Source organism: Tenebrio molitor, chromosome X (assembly GCF_963966145.1).
Source record: "Tenebrio molitor chromosome X, icTenMoli1.1, whole genome shotgun sequence".
Taxonomy (NCBI): Eukaryota; Metazoa; Arthropoda; class Insecta; order Coleoptera; family Tenebrionidae; genus Tenebrio; species Tenebrio molitor.
Genome location: NC_091055.1, coordinates 3,064,917 through 3,084,692, shown reverse-complemented (window position 1 = coordinate 3,084,692; position 19,776 = coordinate 3,064,917). Strand labels below are relative to the sequence as shown.

The window sequence follows — 19,776 nt, the reverse complement described above, 5'->3', positions numbered from 1 at the left end:
TGCAAATATCTATATATTTCTTTTTTTCCCCTCAACTTCAATTTTGTTGCATTAGTTCTTCCTCCAAAGAATGCATTTCTAGGACTTTGGTTCTTCAGATTTCAGCGAAGCATTTCATTACTTCTTTATACAGGCTGTTTCTGAAATAAGTGAGTTAATTTTAACTGGTAATAGAACTCATCAAAACGAACAACTTTTCTCTCTGCCATTTTGGCGAAAAACGTTGCGTAATGGCTTAAAAAACTAGGAAAGATTTTCCTAAAACCGTTCATATCTTCAAAACTAAGCTACCTAAAAACGTGAAACAACCAGATTCTTATGAAGTGGATTTTTTGCTATACGGGTAGATTTATTTGAATTTCGATTTCGGCGTTAAAACACGTTTTCTGGATGAAAATTGATGTTTTTTTCATATTAGCGCTGATCTCAATTAGCCATTGCAGTTTTTAGTGGCGTAGGGCTATTTTAGTGAAAAATCTCTCCAATTTTTTTTTTGGAATTAAACATCGCGTTTTTCGGCAAAATGGTAGATAGAAAAGTTGTTCCTTTTGACGAGTTCTATTACCAGTTCAAATTAACACACGTATTTCAGAAACACCCTGTATTCTTTAGATTTAGTCCAACTACATTCCCACATTTCTATTACATTATACAGGGTGTCCCCGAAAAACAAGACGAGTCCATATCTCCCTGATTTATAGGAGGATTTTAATTATCTATACACCAAATTAAATGGTTGTGAATAGGCTAAACTATCAAAAACATTTTTTTAAATACGAACACATACCTTTTTTTAGTAATTCTGATAGAGATTTTTATTCTTAACACAACAGTCCCAGATTATGACTTGGTGAATTAAATTTTCCGTGATCACTGATCACACAGTCGTTGAACAGTTTCCGAAAAAGTCCTCGAATCCGGAATTCTACGCCGCGCTTCGACCGCATTACCTAAAGCTTCGCCATACAATAACACCATATCGGTTAATTCGGCATTAGGGAAATTCACCATTTTTAACAATTTTAAAACCGAACTTAATCGGTTTAAAAATCGAACAGCTACCGTACTGTGACTTCTTAACACTGATAACGATAACATTGTAAAAAGCGGTTGTTCTTTCTTCAAAAGAAACTGTCAACCTTTTATTGCACAAAAACATTTTCACTCATGCTTTCGTTTCAATTGATAATTATCCCATGAGCGAAGTGTCGAGTTAGGGGTTAGAAAAATGTAAAAAAAATATTCGATCAAAAAAGGATCAATATGTAAAAAATGTTTACTTTAAAGAATTCTACTGGTGATTAAATTTATTACGTGGAGTTCCATAACACCCTGTATAAATAAAAATATTCAAAATAAAATTAATTGCGTTAATTGACGAACATATGTTTGTTTTGTCTGTGATTGTGGCATAAATAATTCAAAATACTCTCAATCAAAAAGAAATTAAGCTTATTATTAGCTGACAATGAAACAACTTTGGCAAACAGGGCAAAACACCTTAAAAATGTTACTTTTTAAAAACTATCTTAAAATCAGGGTAAAATACCTGCGTTAAAAATTTTACTTTTTAAAAACTAAAAACAGGGTAAAAATCATGAAATGAGTTGTGTGCTGAACAGGCCCATATAGTAGTCACACCGCTACAACAATAAACGTTGTTTTATTAGTCCGCATTTCAATTGGTATTTATGGTCGATCGCTCGATTTAAATTCGACGAATTTTCCGGACGAAAAAGTCACGTCATCGCCGGAAAAACACCGCCCCAAATATTAAGGGTTGTCAAAGCAAATCTTTCCAGAATAAACAGATTTAGCGGAGGCTCCTCCAGCCAGTAAATAAAACAGGTCCAGGTCTTCATTTGACGCGGCACGTACTGGTGTACGTGTGGGTGATGCTTCAATTTCGTGGAGGTTTCTTATTTTGATTATTTTTTTAAAAGGCCGCCCTGTTTAACCGCACGCCAATAAAATGTGCGAAAATGAAAGTAAAATGAAGGTGTAAAATCATCGATTGAATTGTGAAGTGGTGACAGAGGCAAGGGAGAGCAGAACAGGGTGAGCTTGTCATACAGAATAGATGAACGGGGAGCTATCTGGAGCAACAAAGTGGGCCAGCAAGAGGCGAGGAGCGAGGACTCATTGTGAGAAACGGTTAAGTTAAATGCGTTATGTCCATCTGGAGCTAATACGCAAGGCCGAGATTAGAGACGTTGTCTTAGTTGCGAATTAAATTAAACGAGCTATACAATGTAAAATTTGTTAGTGTCTCAAAAGGAGATCCGACCATCCCTCGCTTCCCAATTAATTAAATATCTTAAACAAGAAACCGTTTCCTGGGTGGTGTTGAGGTCTGCACTACTTCGTGGGGAAATCAAGCGAACACTTCGCTAACGACCTTCGCTTGTTAAGATTCACGCGAAGGGGATAGTTATCCAGAATCGGCAACACCCCAACACCAACAACGTTACGACAGTCCCCGTCGAAACGATTTCGGGGGTTGAAGTACATTCGCTTTAACGAATCCACGAAAAGTAACGTCTGTTCAAATATTTAGTCACCTAAATAGATATTTGCATTTGATATCCATCGTAAATATTTATTTAGGTTTCAAAATATTTAAATGAAAAACGTCACTTTTCAAGCCGCACTCGCGGATAAATCTCTTAATATATAGGTCAGGGATGCTGCCTCGGTTTCGTGCCGGAGGAAGAAATTTTTTCCACGAAAATAAAACAAAAGTATGTGATGTTAAGACGAAACGAATGCGCCGAGGGCCATCGATGAACGGAACGTCAACTGAAGACATCGAAATTAATGCAACATCAAGGTCGCTTCTAAATTAATTACGAGACGACGAAAACAATGAAAGGGCTTAACACACGAGACAAAATGAAAGATGGAAAAATCATTTCCAATTTGATGATTTTAATTCGAGAGACGAGATATCGAAGACGCAAACATAATCGCGGGCGCTTTCGCGAAATTACATTTAAATAAAATACTTTTACGATTAGTTAATAAAAAGAAACATCTCGAGAAGGGCGATGATAAGCTAAAATAAGAGATTTAAGACCGGTTGTCAAGTGAGCAAATATAAATTTAAATTAAAAAAAACTTGGAAGTGTTGTGTTTATTTTCTGTTTCGTTTCTCAGAATTAAATTATACCTGCGGAGCTCGCGAGGGATGATATTCCACCCGGAAAGAGAGATGTCTCCGAATTCATCTTCAATCAACTAATTAAAAAGGCCTACGGTTTCACAAAAAGACGTAAAAATGCTTAACAAGACGTGCTCATCGTCGAATGCGGAAGTTATCTAAATTATAACAAGGATTGGGGTAGGTGGTTCCCCGCACCTCACACCGGAAAATTCGTTTTTCTCCAACAATTTTGAGTAACTTTGGCAGAACTAAGGCCGAACTTGCAAATTAAATTTTAAATTGGCTTAATGGTCCGCATCTTTGAAAGCTAATGTTGAATTTTGTATTCTAAAATATTTTGAATGAAGAACATCTCAAATACCATTACACCCAATTAAAAAGCCCGAATTTTACGGAAACTTTCCTCACAAGTTAAATTAAACTACATTTTCATATTGTTCACAAAAGGTTCTCCTAAAATTTTATTTTAATCGAGTTTTAAGACGATTCGCCCTCGGGACAGAAGTAGATCGAGACGAGTAAGGTACGAGATCGGCGTCCTGACATCTGGACGGAGCTTTCGGTACTAGTAAGCTACGGTACGCGCAAACATCAAATAACTGCGACACTAATGAAGCTAAATATGTTAATATTAAAAGCGCGGACGATAATTTATTCATAATTTTAAAATTCGCCGCTTTAAATTTAACGAGACAGACAGCTCGCTGCTCACGTAAAACGCTCAAACAAATATAAAAAATTTATGCCAAAGAAAATTCCCGGTTATCGTCGTTCTCGGATGCGAAAAGTTTATCTTTAGTCGTATTTAAATAAACGCGTTTTAACCGAACGCCGATTTTATCCGTTTCTAAACTCGATGACATCTATATTTTACGATCGAGGGCGAGTTATTTGCGGACACGGCCAATATTTTTAGAACGCGTCTTATTACGTTCCGGTGTGTACAAATTCGCATGAAAAAATCACCGATTCTTGGAGATACTTTTGCGAATTCGTTATTTTGTTCATTTGTACTTTAAGTGGTTATCGAGTTGGTTGAAACGTGAACTCTCTGAATGAACAATATCGTTTACCTGAATTATTTTTAGAACGAAAAAGTCGTGTCTTTTAAAACGTTAGCGCCTGGACTGGGGTGCGAACAAAACCCACACCAAAAAAATATATTAAATGTAGGTTAAATACCCGCACAAAGAATCGTGCAACCTTTGATATGTGCGCGTTTCATTAAAATTATAACACCCCTTTTGTGTTGCGGGGCGCACAAATTTAAAAATAATTTTTACGGTACGATCGTCACGGGGTGTATTTTTAAATGTTTTGTGGAAACGACAAGATGTAAACATATTTGTTAGTCGAACAAGACCACGAGATTTGAATGAGACGAATTCGTCAAAGCAAATTATAATTAAGGCGCTCGTCATGTCCATGGCAATACATATTGAAGGACGACGACGTTCGAGAGAGCAAAATAAATAAACTTATCGAACCGTACAAATTCTTCCATTCATTAGGTAAAATTTGTAGATGAGAGAGCAAAGAGATGGGAGGATGTGGACGAGAGAAGAGGACGAGGGTTCGATAAAACGTTTATTAAATTTAACGAACAGCCCATACTGCTTAACCGAAAATGAAATATTTTTTCATATCTGCGTTGTTATTCAATTCTGGGAGTTTTAAGTAAATAACGTAATAATAAACAATTTTCGAGGAGAGATGGGAGGTGATTGAGTGATTTTTATTAGGTGGTTGTAAAAAATGATGTAAAATTGAGAGGGGTTATTTTGGGAAGTGGTCTTATCGATGTTTATTGTTTTGAGAATGTTGTTAAAAAGCTGTTTCGTGATCGGTGGGGGTTAGTTAAACGTTTATCGTCCTGGAGCAGAAATTTGCGGCGGGTTAACGTCGGCGGCGTATATAACATTAACATAAGATTAGCGATTGGGAACGCTTCGGCATAAACAAATTAATTTTAAGTTCGATACAGTAGAGTGTTTCGAGCTGGAGGGTAGAGCTTAGACAAAAGAAAATTTCGTTTGGGGTTGGAAATAGGTATATTTGTATCTGACATGACAGGGAGATATAGAGAATTGTAATTTTCCGAAAGCTATATTTCGGCATTTCAATAGCAATAGCAGCAGCAAAGGGGTAAAAGCGTTTTGTTCACCGTTGTATTAATTCTCGTCGGCAAATTTGAATGTGGGGGCTGTAATCCTTTGTGCTCGCGATGCGTTTTTTGAAGATTTGTCAAGTTTGGTTGCGACGAAGTTTCAGGGTGGTTGGTTCCGCAGTCGTGCCCGTAGGCAGTGGGGTTGGAGTTGCGCCTCCGGGCTCGTCTGTGCGCTATGTGGTGGTGGCGTGTGCTGGCGGCGGCAGCCTGAATCGGCATACCCGGGAGAGACGCGCGCACCCCCCCGGTATCGATCCCGTCGATGCGGAGTCGACCTGCTGAGGACGGTCACAGCACCGAGCGGAGTCCGAATCTCGAGTGTTGGCGAGGTGCTGCAGCTGGTGTGCATTGCCTCGTCTTGGTCCTCTGAAATGGCCAGTGTGGTTCCGCGAGTGACGCCCGCCGAGCTCAGCTAGTAGCGGTGGTCGCTGGTGGGACGGTGGGCGTGTGTCTTCAGGACGCCCGGACGCCGACACTCCGGGGCATGACGGCCAAGTCCGGAGGATTGTCGCCGAAGACATGAGCAGCCCCGCATCGAGCTAGGATGGTCCGGAGCGAGCGAGCGCTGGCGCTGCTGGCCACAGCCTTCCTGCTCTTCATCATGCCTCCAGGTAAACATCTACCGACCGCTCCTCCTTCATTCTTCCCTGCTTCTCAATTATTCACGACGACTATCGCCTCAACTAATAACGCCGCCGACTTCTCATTGTCTCCTCTTTAATTCACGAACTCATCCTACATTCATGAAACGTGAACCCGACTTCGAACACACTTTTCAACTCGATCCCCGCCGGACCCAACTCAAACACCCTCACTCTCTCTATCTATCTGTGTATGTCTGTACATATCTGTGCGTGGATGCCTGTATGTGTGTGTCTGCTTGTCATTTACAACCGCGGCTACCTTAAATTGCCTCTCGCAAATACACCCCGCAATTACATTAGGCTATTAGTGTAATAGATGGCTCTATTCCCCCTTTCGCGGATTATGTTTCAACATACGAGTACACACCTACCTAACCACACCAAAAATAATTAATGATCGACGAGTGCCGCAAGGCAGTCAGAATAGAAAGAGATTGGCATGTGTCACGTACCGTTTAAATCACTTTCGAACATTTTCCAGATCGATATAATCCCACAATCCCGTTCATGTAGGTCATACCCCACATTAACATCAGTCAGTCACTTTCGGGAGCAAAGTTTTCGTAAAAAGTTTCACCCCTTGGAACGGTCTCTATTGATGAATTCGTCAACGTCGCGATTATATTTTAAGAAAGCGCTTAAGCTCGACTGCCGTACCGAGTTAATTAGGGTCGACGTGAGATGAGGATGGAATGAGAGAGAGTCGCCGCCACCGTTTAAATATTGTTCTTCGGTTGTTGGTTTTATTAAACTTCGCTCACTATTACAAAGTTTCGATCTTCGACTTGGCGACCGTAAATAAACGAAATTAGAGTTGAAGTTTTCGGAGTCGACTCGATTCAGCTAATTATTTATTATTAACGATGTGCTCCGTTTGTTGATCCGAAGACGGGTCTCTCGATGCAATTCCAGACTTGTTGTTCTTTTAATTATCGGGGAATCGATTTTATCATCCGGAATTTGTATCGAACGTAACGTGGAATTATATAATTGCAGGTTCGCAGCAGGGGCCGCACGAGAAGCGGCTGCTGAACACCTTGTTGGGGCCATATAACGTCTTGGAGAGACCCGTAGCCAACGAGTCAGAACCTCTTGAAGTCAAGTTCGGCCTAACTTTGCAGCAAATCATTGACGTGGTCAGTATATTTTGATTTCCCCTTTTGGTTTTTTCGAAATGGCGATAATTTAAGAATAGGTTGCGAGAAAGTAAATGTAGAGAGACAGGAAATAAAGGAAGGGCGACACAATTAGTTGATAAGACGACACGAGCTATTGTCGATGGTTTCTCCCTTGTTTGGGGTGAATGCTGTCTTATCGACGTATGTCGAGCCCGGATGGGTGCGATAGGACCTGTTCGGATGTAAATATGAATATCGGTCGATATCTCTTGCCGTTGTTGACGATAAACGATTAATTTATAATAGTAGTCGTGCACGCATAACATAACAAGTAAAACATTCCACCAGAGAGGGTTCGATATAAGATACTGCCTTGTTGTTTTATTATTGTTTTCCCCTGTGTAGGACGAAAAGAATCAGATTCTCACGACAAACGCGTGGTTGAATTTGGTAAGTGCCATGTGGTCCAGCCGGCCTCTCGCAATGTTACAGCAGAGCGGACACTAGGTGCTCACGACTAGTGTCCGTCTCTGGGCTATGTGGCTATGGACGTATATAGCTCCCACGACGGCGATGGTGGCGGTCTTTCGGCGTCCACCCCCTACCCCCACGAACGATCGACCGTCCGCCTCCCAAAGACCGTCACCATCTCCGAGCACTGCTGGTCGAGTCTCTGGTGTTTGAGAGAGAGAAGACCCCCTCTAAAATGCTACGAGCCACGATCGGTGCGTGCGATGCATGCCTTGTTATGTGACTAACTACCGATGTTTCCCTTTTATTGTTTTACCATAGGACGAGAAGAATCAACTCCTAATAACAAATATTTGGCTTTCTTTGGTAAGTGAAAACCAATTAAATAACTAAACATATATACACACACGGCAGTTGGTTGGTTATGTTCAGTCTGTTTTCAATCTTCTTTCATTCCTTCTAGCTGGTCGAACCCACCCGAATGATGGTGTGCTCTCCTATCTGTATATATCGAGCTATAGTAATTATTATTGTATTGCTGTGTCTCACGCCGGTCCTTATTGGTCCTCCTAGCTGCGTATGCCAGTATGCCTCCCGTAAAGTTGACTTAGTTGTTGCAGCATTGCCCGGTCCAGTAAAGTAAAAGTACCAGTCCAACCAGTACCAGCCAGAACCCAGAACCAGTGTCTTGAGTGTCACGGTTGCGTGCGGAATTGGACTCCAGTCCCCTGCCTGCGGCCGTCGCTGTCGAATCCGACATGTCTATCGGAGGCGGCGACAGCTTCGGCCTTTGTGGTCCGAGTAGCGGTAGCGTAGACGTAGCCGTAGCCGAGACCTGTAACTAGCGACATTCACGGAAAGAGAGATGTTGTCGACGACAGATCCAAGTCGACACTCATTATGTACACGCTACGTACATGAGTACTTTGCTTACTTATTTACTCGCTTTGATATTTTTTCGACCTCGAATCGAATCGTTCGAGTAAAGAGATAACTCCATTCACCAAAGTTCGTATGTTACTATGGTCTACTGCCGTGTGTGTGACATATTTTAAACTACATTGACATAACTATGCTTTTTAACTAATCAACTTGTCGATTAGCTCTGTAATAGGTACGGTTTTTTTCGTTTCTTTTCCTTTTCTTTTTTTTCCCGATTGACAAATTCTGGGTTTGTTCAACCCTTTCCGTTCGTTTAGATTTAGTTTTACTCAATCGTTCGATTCTTCTGGGGCACAATCCTTTCTCTTCTCCACTGTGTTCTGTCATCACGTTGTGTCAACACCACCACCACCACCTCTCCCCTTTCTGTCTGACAGGAGACCGAATCCTTCGTGGTTCTTGGAAGATCGCGGTCACGTTTTTCGATTGATTTCATTTTCACGATCTACCGAGACTAAACACCTTTGGTTACGATAAACTGAAACATTTCTGTAAAAATTATACACTAAACATGAAACCGTTAAAATCAAGATACTAAAACGACCCTCCCGTGCATGTTGTCAGACCACTCGTGAAGCTTGTTGCTTGTTGCTGAACGGTCTGTTTAGTTCCAGTTTCCGAATTAACGCGACCCGATCAAAAATGGGGTTGCCGTGGAAACCGATACTAGACGCGCCGAATTTACCCACTTTGCTTACACCAGCATGGAGCTTGAAGCCTCGTAACGCATCTGCAAAGCTTCCGACACTCGCAAAATTTGCACTAAATGTCGTTTCGATGTGTTTGTTGAACGGGGAGCACCGGGCAGCTTTCACTCGATTCCCGAATCTTAATCTCACGATGTTCTTTCATTTGCATAAAGGAATCACTTCAAAGCTACCCGTACGTGTCCAGACCGTAATTGTGATTATCCATAATTCCTCCATTTCCGTCGTCACGACTAAAACCAAATAAATTCTAATGCATTCCATTTGTTGGTCCTCATCCAGGAATGGAACGACTATAATCTCAAGTGGAACGAGTCGGAATACGGCGGGGTCAAAGACTTGAGGATCACACCGAACAAGCTGTGGAAGCCTGACGTTCTTATGTATAACAGGTAACAAGTTTAGTGGCATGTTTCGGATGGAATTTCGTTTCGAATCGTGTGTGCTTTTTAGTGTTTTAATTTTTAAATCTGCTAAATCACTTCACTTAAAAATTTTTGCATGGTCAGTAAGGCAGTGAGTTTTGAAACGTTGAAAGTTAACAATTTGTTGGTAACGATAGTTCGTAGAGAGTGTAGAGTAGTCGATATATCATTATCGGGGATCGTCCTTCTCTACATTGCTCTTTGTTTCGTGTCTGTCGTCGTCATTTTTACTACTAAGTATTCTTCTCTTTAGATATAGTACATGTGTTGTGTTGTTGTGCTGTTTTCAATTAGTTTTTATTTTTTTATTTTTTAAAAGTGATGTAGGAAAGGACTTTCCGTATTCATGCGAACTGGTATCGTAACCATACTTTATCAGTGGATCAGTTTACAAGTGAAAGTCTGCTCTGCATGCTCCGTGTCGCGAGGAAGAAAATGAGGAAAAAATAAATTTTGTGTAGAGGAGCATGCAGAAGCAAACGTCAGAGTGATGTGAATGCTTCGTCAGAGTGTGTGTTGCGAGCGATGAAAATTGGGCGGGAAGTACACAGACAGCTAGCCGTTGCTGTAGGCCACAGCTACTTCCGACCCTCTGGAGTCGAACGACAGGTTGATACCTCGGCCGCACTCTTTTCTGATCTAGCTTAAATCACCATCACTACTTAATTCTGTATGTTACGATAGTACGTATCGTGTATGCATGCATACTAAAGTCTTGTTGTTCTGTTCCTGCGGACGGTAGCAGCTTGAGACTTCGACTCCTGCTGGGCCGGAACGTCCCTGAAAACTCTCTCTCTAACAGCACTCAGTATAAACTCCTTAAAAGTACGCTAAACCCCTGGGAAGAGTACTTAAATCAGAAAGTAATTAAGAGCGCGATTCATTAATTCTGCATCCTAAAACACACAGTTAACTAAAGCAACAGCTAAAGGCCTAGGGCCAACATAAACCTGAAGGGTAAATGCATAAAGATAAAGGACATAACCGATTCCGGCTCCCCGGTGAGATGAATCTCGAGACAGTAACGGAGATGGCTAGCTTGGCCGCCGCAACCGCGATGTAGCTAAGATGTCGGACTAGCTGTTGATGTTGTGTCACGCCGGACTACTAAGAGTCCCGGCGGCAGCACTGGATGTTGTTGCATGTAGACGACGCGCGATCTCTTCCCGACGCCGACGCCGGCACTGTCGGTCTGTTGGTCTGTCGGTCTGTCGGTCTGGTGGTCTGACGGTCTCACGGTCTCTGACGATGCGACCAGCATGACTAAGTTTACAGCGGCGATGTTAACGTTTTATGTTGTTATGAAGTGCTGATGAGGGTTTCGACGGGACTTTCCAAACAAACGTTGTGGTCAAACATAACGGCAGCTGCTTGTACGTCCCTCCGGGTATCTTCAAGAGCACATGCAAGATAGACATTACGTGGTTCCCCTTTGATGACCAACACTGTGACATGAAGTTTGGTAGCTGGACCTATGACGGCAACCAGGTATTGCTGTAATGTTACATGTTTTTTGTTGCTACCACATCACACGCCTCACACTTCCCACACTGCACCGTTACACCCGCGCTGCCGTTTGGCCTGCCTGCTGGCCTGGCTCACCGGCCGTCGTAGTCACAACATCTTCTTCGATCTACCAGTCCGTTGCCGCAACGGCTGGCGCTGTTGATGCCCTCTTAGACCTAGTGCACGTCTAGCTGCTGGGGTGGTCGTGTTCATGTTAGAGTAGCGCCGCGACGCGTCGCTCATTCGGTCGGTCAAATCCGCACGACTTCCGACAAACCATCATCGACAACTCTTTTGTATCTGCGAAATCTGCGACGGCCCTCACTGGGAACCATGTGACTGTATCGTTAGATTTACTATTTTGCATGGAGCACATTTGCAATCAGAGTCTCTGCTAGTGACTTTGCCTCTCCCTCTTCCACACTCCACCTGCGCTCTCGCCTCTCTCATCACCGTAAAGTTCCTAGCAGAGGTGCTGACACTAGTTGCTTATGGCAGGGATGTGCAAACATGGTGCAAAAATCAACTATCTTTTCACGTCACTCAGATTTATTTATGTGACCTAACAAGAAACGTAAAACGCGAAACACACATCACATCACATCACTCTTTCTCCACATTTTTACTGGAGATAATAATAATTGTTCGATCGTTGCGCTCGACCAAATTCAATACTTTATCGCGACTTGCACAGATGACCCTTTTCAACGATTAGCTGGTCATTCGTGGGTAAAATTCAGAGGAGGAGGACGACAGAGAATAATTCTGTTACGTCCAAATAAAACTAATCAAAAACACATAAAGCTAACCGCCGAAACACGACAAAACCAAAACGCGAAATTAAACCGTACGAGTTCAGTGATTTGTGTCAGTTTGCTTTCGGGAAATTTAAATTGTTAATGTGGATTAAAATCTTCGTTCCATCGTTTAGGTGCGTCTCTTGTCGGACCGCACATTTCGCTCTTCCATCGAAGTACTTTTGTGCACGTTCACTGGAATGTGATTCGCTTTTTACATTTCTTGTTTCAACTTCAGCGCTTCTGTTGTACTGTAGCTGTCAGTTGTCGAATAAACCAGCGGAAAGAGCACATTCCGTGATGGGATTAAAATGATGTTCAGGGTTTTATTTGTGAGGAGTGGTTGATTTTAGGGTGCATCTTGTATTCGTTTTTTTTTTTACTTTTTTTTAAACATATTTACAATAGTCCTGATGCAGTAGTCGATAAAATCGATGTGGCTTCGGAAGCGGACCAGAGGAGAGAACATTCGAGTGTGCACCTTATTTAAAAAGCCATTTATGTTACAGTACGGTGAGCGGATAATTACCGTGTTAGAAGAGTAACATAGGTATCCGAAGTTTTCACTTTTTTCAAATACTTATATACTTATATATGACATCCCTTTTAACGCATGGTCCGATGATGCATGTTTATCGAACGTGAATGGTAGACTTTAAAACGCGTCCACCCGAATCCCTCCAAAACAGGGGATCTTATCTTGTGTGTGTGTGTGGGCATGTTGCTTTTGATTTGTCGGCCTGTCGGCACGTCATTCGCTCATTTTTGAACACTCCACTTCGCCTCATTCCGGTTGATCTGTGCGCCGTATTTTATTCCTTTATATGTCACTGAGTACGGAACGAGATTGAAAATCTGTAGGAAAATCGGCATCGACGTAGAGTAACGTTTGTAACTTGTTGGCCCCTTAAGTAGATTCGAAGTATATACTGTAGTGTGTCAGTCTTTGGGGCAGCTTGACTCGAAAGCGTTCGTGAGCGATCGAGTGAGGTTGTTCGGAGAGTAGATTCCTGTTCTTGTGTCTTGCAAGTACATCCCCGTTACCGGCGAACCCGCACAAACGGCACGCAGCAGTTCTGCACCTCCCGTGACCTCGTATCGTTAGACACGTCTGGTATCATCTTCCGGTGAGCCAAGTTTTAGCTTTTCTTGTGTACATGACTCGACTCATACATCAAACATCTCCATCGCACGAAGGCACGCATGCTCGAGAGTCACGTCGATAAGTAATACTAATAAAATGTCGCACGTGGCCGTTGCCTCCGCTTCTTCGGTAGACGACGATACATACCTACCTACCTAGTGCGAGTAGTTCGATCAGCATGTCACACGCTTACCATCGTAATTTTGCAATCGATCGAGTGTGATCGAAAGCGATCGGATACCGATCGACCAGAGTCTGCCGGCACGTACGCCCCGAAGAAGACGTGGACGTGGACGGAAGAGAAAATGTCGTTGTCTTGGTGTCAAGAAGCCCGTAGAGAGCCCACCCGCTATAACAACCATGCATTTAAGATGTGTGACCGTGCATATGTAAACCTGTAAACAAAATGTAGCACTCGCTAGATCTGCTGCTGAGGACGATCTGGCGGGCGTTACATGTATGAGTTTTCTGCAGCTCGACTTGGTGCTCAATTCGGAAAAGGGTGGCGATCTGTCGGACTTCATCACGAACGGAGAGTGGTACTTGATAGGTGGGTAGTGGAAGATCGGAGGGGTGGTAAGTGCGTGGGTTGAACGTTCGATTGGGTGTGTTGTAGGGATGCCCGGAAAGAAGAACACCATCGTGTACGCGTGTTGCCCCGAGCCGTACGTGGACGTCACGTTCACCATCAAGATCCGGAGACGAACGCTCTACTACTTTTTCAACCTCATAGTTCCTTGCGTGCTCATCTCCTCCATGGCGCTACTGGGCTTCACTTTGCCGCCGGATTCGGGCGAGAAGCTCACTTTAGGTACTGATCTTGCTCTGTGTCGCACTGTGTGTGTTTGCACTCCTGTGTTGTGTGGGTGCCGCTTGACAACACTGGCCATGCTAGATCACTCGCATCGCGCAGTGTCATCATGTTACATGACATGGTTACAGTACAGTACTGCCTTTACACGGACCGTTGGCCGACGGCCACGCCCCGACGTACAGATAGATTTTCATATACAGCACATCATGTCACGGCCCGACACATCAACATGATTCAATCAATCAATCAATCCAAAAACAAACACGAGTACTCGTGACAGACCCCGTTGCCACTCCGTCATCTGTAGCGAGACTTACTTCCCGCATACCGGCCACCCGATGACCTTGGACGGAACACGAACACGTTCAAAATTCGAAATCTTCATTTCAGGTGTCACCATACTTCTTTCATTGACTGTATTTCTCAACCTAGTAGCTGAAAAGATACCAACCACGTCCGATGCAGTTCCGTTGATAGGTATGCTAGGCCTCCTGGGAGCATCGTGTGTTTTAACGCCCTGTGTCCCTTGCCGGACTGCCTGTTGATACTTGGAGGGCCTTCGGCGTTTGTGCCCGTGCCAGCATGCAGTCCTCACACCAAGCCCCCTCCGCACGCCGCCCCCTTTTCCTAGCAATAGTCGAAACAGCGCGCGCCCAAGGTAAGTAGACGGAGGCGCCGGATCGTCGAGAAGACCAAAACAAAAAAACCAAACGCGTTTGTTGCAATTCCGAAGCATCTCACGTATCACCTGTTATCACCTGAGTTTCACGTACCCCGACGAGGCACTTGATTTTTCCTGACACGCCACCGTCCGTTGCCCTATTCAAGCTGTGTTCTGTTGCAGGAGTGACCATCTTGCTCTCGTTGACTGTGTTCCTGAACCTCGTGGCAGAAACCTTGCCCCAAGTATCTGACGCCATTCCTTTGTTAGGTACCAACCGTTCTTTGTCTGACCTGCCTGTGCTGGCTACATCCTCAGTGCTGCCTGATGAAATATGTGTATCATTGTGTATATGTGATTGTTGTGTACGCGCGCGTCTGCAAGCCGATCGCTTTCGTTAGTTTTATTTGTTTCGATGCGATCAAGGAAGAAATGTTTAAGGCAGTCGGTGGTGGCGGGCTGAGTGCTGTCGATCCCGACCTGGAGAGATCTCTTTGGTGGAGGTGTGGAGGTGGTGTGCGAAAGGCACACGGCATCACGGGGTAGGGCGGTGGTCGCAGATCGCCGTAAACATTTCCTCTTTGAATCTGCGTCGTGTCGGGACGAGCCGGATCGGATACTTGGATAGAAGGGACGGCAGTTCGGCAGCTCGACAGAACGGCAGTTCGGCTATATTTTTTTTGTTGATGGATAGCCTCGCGGTCTCGCGGCACAGGTCACAGGTCAGACGCCTCGCGTGACGCACTATCTGTTGCAGGTGTGACTATCCTGTTGTCACAGACTGTGTTCTCCCTGCTGGTGGCGCACGTGATAACCCAGACGTCCGACGCTGTGCCCCTGATAGGTTAGAGTCACGGATCAGTCCTTGATTATTTTTATTTGCAAAACACACGGCGGGCGAGGGCGCGGGCCCGATTGGTCGTCCATCCGTTCGTCTCTCGGGGAATTACCGGGCCCGCGCTCTGCATGCGCTGCTGCTCTGCGATCTGCGAGCGTCGACCGTAACAGCACTTCGCCCAGCCACAGCCACAGCCACACGACTAGTCCACCACTAGTCGGTCACCTTTCAGACTATAGAGCTTTTCTTACTGTGTTGGGGTGAATGGTTGGCTACTGCGCCGAGGCTAAAACAACCTGTTTTCTAACTACTATTCGATAAACTGGTCGACAAATAATGCCGTCTTCACGGCTCCGCACCTTCCCAGGTTCCCTGTGGTCTAAGTCGGTCCTCTGTGTCAGACTCCACTCTCCAACATCATTCATTCCATCAGTCACCTGTGTTACAGCACGGCGTTGCGCCGCTCTGTCAACCTGCGTCTCTTTGCTGCTACTCAAACTCTTACAGTCTTACTGCCTAGGCTGTCTAGGGTGCGCTCGTTCGTCGACTCACTCTTGTATGCCAATGACCTTCTTACCTCCAAGTATCAAATGGCTCTGTCCCACTAGGAGTATCTTATCTGTATGTTTTGTTGTTTGATATGTTTCATTTCCTATACTTACTGTTCGTATTTTTACCTACTCTGTTCATTATTATTATTATTATTCTTATTTATATTATTATTACTGTGTTATTATTATTTCATTTATTATCTATGATGATTCGTTACCTCCTCGTTAAGATTGTGGCGACCAGTAAACTAGCAACTGAACTGAATCTGAAGCTAACTGTACATCGCTAAACGATTCACTAAACAACTTACCTAACATATTAAAATATGTAACGACGACGTGGCCGCCGGCACCCAACTGCCGGACTAAACTCTTTTTAACTAGACTAATAACAACAAAATAATATTTAACCTATTAACGCAACTAACATTACAAACTGTATGTTTGTGTTAAAGTAATGCTATGGTGCTATATCGGTGCATGGAGTGGGGCCGTGGCTAGGTCTAGCTCTAGCTCTAACTCACGACGGTGCCGACCGGAGCGCTAGACTACAATCGATGACGCGACGCGCCCATAAATACGCCACGGCAGCCACACCAGGTAATATCATGCACAGTCTTAAGCCAGACATAAACAAGCATTTTAATTAAAAACGAATTTGCGCTGCTCGTTCGCGAGGCGCACGTCGAACGTCGCTCTCTTTCTTTTTTTCTCTGATCACTCGATATGTCCGTGTGCATCAGTCAGTACGCTTTTTGTCTCTCCTTTTGGTCTATTTATTCTTTGGCTTTCATCCCATCTGAAACCTGATGAACTAATTATTAATAAATCGGATCGATAAACTAATTTCATAACCGATGAACGCGCGTAAATAAGTTCGCGTGGCAGCGTCGCCGGTACCACCATTTCGACCGCGACTCTGCCGCGCCGACCTCGGCCTATCTTCTAGCCCTTGTGATACAATTTGAGGAGGGTACGATCGTAGTTCACATTTACATTAGTGTATACCTAATGTGGATTGTTTGTGTGTGCGCGTATGTGTGCCTGTGAGTGTCTCTCTCTATCTCTCTATCTAGATCTCTAGCTGTTGATTACTGTTATATGTACTTACTTACTTACTTACTTATTTACTTACTTACTAGGTAAACTCATTCGTTTAATGTATTTTATACGTAAAATGTTAAGTAGCGATTCTGAAGAGTGTTTGTTTGTGCTTGGCGTAACGACTGTACCTACATATTATATCGAACGTTTTTTATTTCGTTTAACCCCGTAGATCTTTAGCTCTGTTTCGTTGGTAGTGTAGTGTAAACGTAATCTGGTAGTGTCGTCGTAGTAGCTAGTTGATTATGTGAGACGGCGTAAGACGGCGGCGGCTGATCGAACGGCTGTTGCAGGGACCTATTTCAACTGCATCATGTTCATGGTAGCGTCATCGGTGGTCTTGACAGTGGTGGTGCTAAATTACCATCACCGCACTGCGGATATCCACGAGATGCCTCAGTGGGTGAGTATTCATTCATTACGTGGCCGAGTTTTTTTTTGGTGGATGCGCCGGGAGAATTTTTAGTTGGGGTTTTTCTCGAGTCGGTAACTTTTTGGTGATTTATCACGATGCAAATTATGAAATTGTGTTCTCGTTGATTGATGAGGTCTCGTCTCGTTCACGGTTGACACAACTGGTATTGTTTTTTTATTTTTGTTGGGGGTCTGTCCAGATCAAGACGGTATTCTTACAATGGTTGCCCTGGATGTTGGGAATGAGCCGACCGGGCAAGAAGATAACGCGCAAGACGATCCTGATGAACAGCCGCATGAAGGAGTTGGAGTTGAAGGAGCGATCCTCGAAGAGCCTCTTGGCCAACGTCCTGGACATCGACGACGACTTCCGGAACGTGTCCACCGGCGGGAACAACGCCTCGATGACGACGAGTCTTGGCGGAACGTTCATGCGCCATCCGACCACCATCGAGGAGGCGGCCGTCCCCAGTTCGGGTACGCAGCGCGACCTCCAAAACATACTGCGAGAGCTTCAGTTCATCACCAACCGCATGAAGAAGGCCGACGAGGAGGCCGAAGTGATCAGCGACTGGAAGTTCGCGGCGATGGTGGTGGACCGGTTCTGCCTGATCATCTTCACGATGTTCACGATCATCGCGACGGTGGCCGTGCTGCTTTCGGCGCCGCACATAATCGTGCAGTAGGCGCAGCAGGGTGATGACTTTGAACGTTTACTGTGATACAAGCTTTTAACGGAAGAATCGAGTCGAGCAGAATCGAGCAGAGGCAAGCGAGAGCAGCAGCGTATCGTGTCGGCACAGCAGCGTGTGCGAACAGCGAACGTGCCTTCCTGTGGAACATTTGAACTGACAACTAAAAGGCAGGCACCTATGTGCAGGCGCCCGCTGCGGTTGCGACTGGGAGTCGCTCGCCCGATCGAAGATCGAAGCGATCGAACGCGGTTCGAGGCTCGGATCCAGATCGAACGTCAGTTATCAGCAACTGGGCAGTTCGCACCCTCCACGCTAATCACTCTAGAGCTAGACAGTACCACAGTACACAGTACTCACGCGCAAGTACGCAAGTAGCCAGTTGGTAGGGTACTCTTAGTTCGAGGTACACACGTGTCTGCCTTTTGTTCGCCCATTGATACAAATAAAAGGTGTCCACCTGCATTAAAACAATTGTGATGAACTTCGCAAGTTAATTAATAAAGTAATCTAATGATCAGTTATAGATTAAATAGTATATATAAATGAGTCGTAACCGCGGGTAAGATGCGCTAAGCGCACGTTTTATACGAGGGTTCCGGGTCGCGAACAAGAACACTTCATTTCTTGCAGCGACTCGACGCCCCTAAGACGAGGGACGCCGTGTGCGCGGCTCGTCCACCTCCTTGCTCACAGATTTTGAAGAAATGATGTCGTCTTCCTACTACTATTTATTTTATAAAGTGTGTTTTGATCATCGTATTAGCCGAGCGCACGTCGTCCTCATTTTATATCATGTACCATTTTTAATATCATATTTAATAAAACTTCGAATTTTTAATTGCTACGCAAGTTTCTATACCATTTGTGGATAAGTGGGTTGCAAACCCGATAAATAATAACAATAATATTCTTTAATTGATGATAATAATGAATGAATTAACAATAGCATTTAATACGATTTTAATAAAAACGTTTCTTTGGGCATTTTATAATTTTGGACGAGTAGTAACATATCTGTCGAGACTACACCCGTTAAATCGGTCGCGAACCGAAGACGACCTCCGAGGTCTTCGACGTTTACCCCGTTGCAGCCTCGATCACGGTCTCGGATTCATCCGAACAACTCTAATATACCTGCATATTTCTTTTCCCCCAAAAAGTACCTCCTACTTACAAGACACGCACTGTTTCCGGAATGAGAGAGACGATCGAATGAAGCGACCAGATAGTCTTTAGTATCCGCCAATTGTCCATTCTTACTTAGATTAGTATCGCAGAGATGTGTAGCCGATCTTTAGGAATTACGAAATATACTAGCGTAAAATGTTCTCCCACTTCCCGGCTTCGTTGATTTCACGTTTACATAAATATAAACATAACAATTCATGCTCAAATTTCAAATTTTTCTTTCGCTATATAATATATTTATATTCTGTTATCCTGATGCTGGAATAAATAGATGAATTATGTCGAATAAATGTATATCGTATGGTTGAAATAATAAAAGCAGAAAATTCAGTTTTAATTCAGTGTTTCATTTTATACACCACTAATTAAAATTAACGTTATTTACGAATTCATAATTATACACAAAACTATAACTCATTTATTTATA

General features: G+C 43.8%; 1 protein-coding gene across 9 annotated transcripts; it reads left to right on the top strand.

The window, feature by feature from the left end:
• The first annotated feature begins 5,429 nt into the window (after positions 1-5,429).
• Positions 5,430-19,686, top strand: nAChRalpha6 (nicotinic acetylcholine receptor alpha6). Of its 9 annotated transcripts, XM_069060301.1 has the most exons (11): positions 5,430-5,941; positions 6,971-7,110; positions 7,498-7,542; positions 7,885-7,929; positions 9,495-9,604; positions 10,945-11,125; positions 13,559-13,634; positions 13,701-13,895; positions 14,743-14,829; positions 17,346-17,455; positions 17,667-19,686. In XM_069060301.1, exons 1-11 carry the CDS (start codon positions 5,875-5,877, stop codon positions 18,150-18,152), a joined length of 1,542 nt encoding a protein of 513 aa, XP_068916402.1. In that variant the 5' UTR covers positions 5,430-5,874; the 3' UTR covers positions 18,153-19,686. The 9 variants fall into 9 exon arrangements, with proteins under 9 accessions (XP_068916402.1, XP_068916397.1, XP_068916399.1 ...); XM_069060296.1 differs by lacking the exons at positions 7,498-7,542; positions 14,743-14,829 and adding an exon at positions 14,289-14,375; XM_069060294.1 differs by lacking the exon at positions 7,498-7,542 and having other exon boundaries at positions 5,432-5,941.
• Positions 19,687-19,776: the final 90 nt, after the last annotated feature.

Bases quoted from the DNA above. Each gene is read 5' to 3' on its own strand.
- nAChRalpha6 (XM_069060301.1), top strand. From the start codon at position 5,875: ATGGTCCGGAGCGAGCGAGCGCTGGCGCTGCTGGCCACAGCCTTCCTG. The intron at 5,942-6,970 runs GTAAACATCTAC...ATATAATTGCAG, and splicing joins GCTCTTCATCATGCCTCCAG to GTTCGCAGCAGGGGCCGCAC. The intron at 14,830-17,345 runs GTACCAACCGTT...CGGCTGTTGCAG, and splicing joins TGACGCCATTCCTTTGTTAG to GGACCTATTTCAACTGCATC.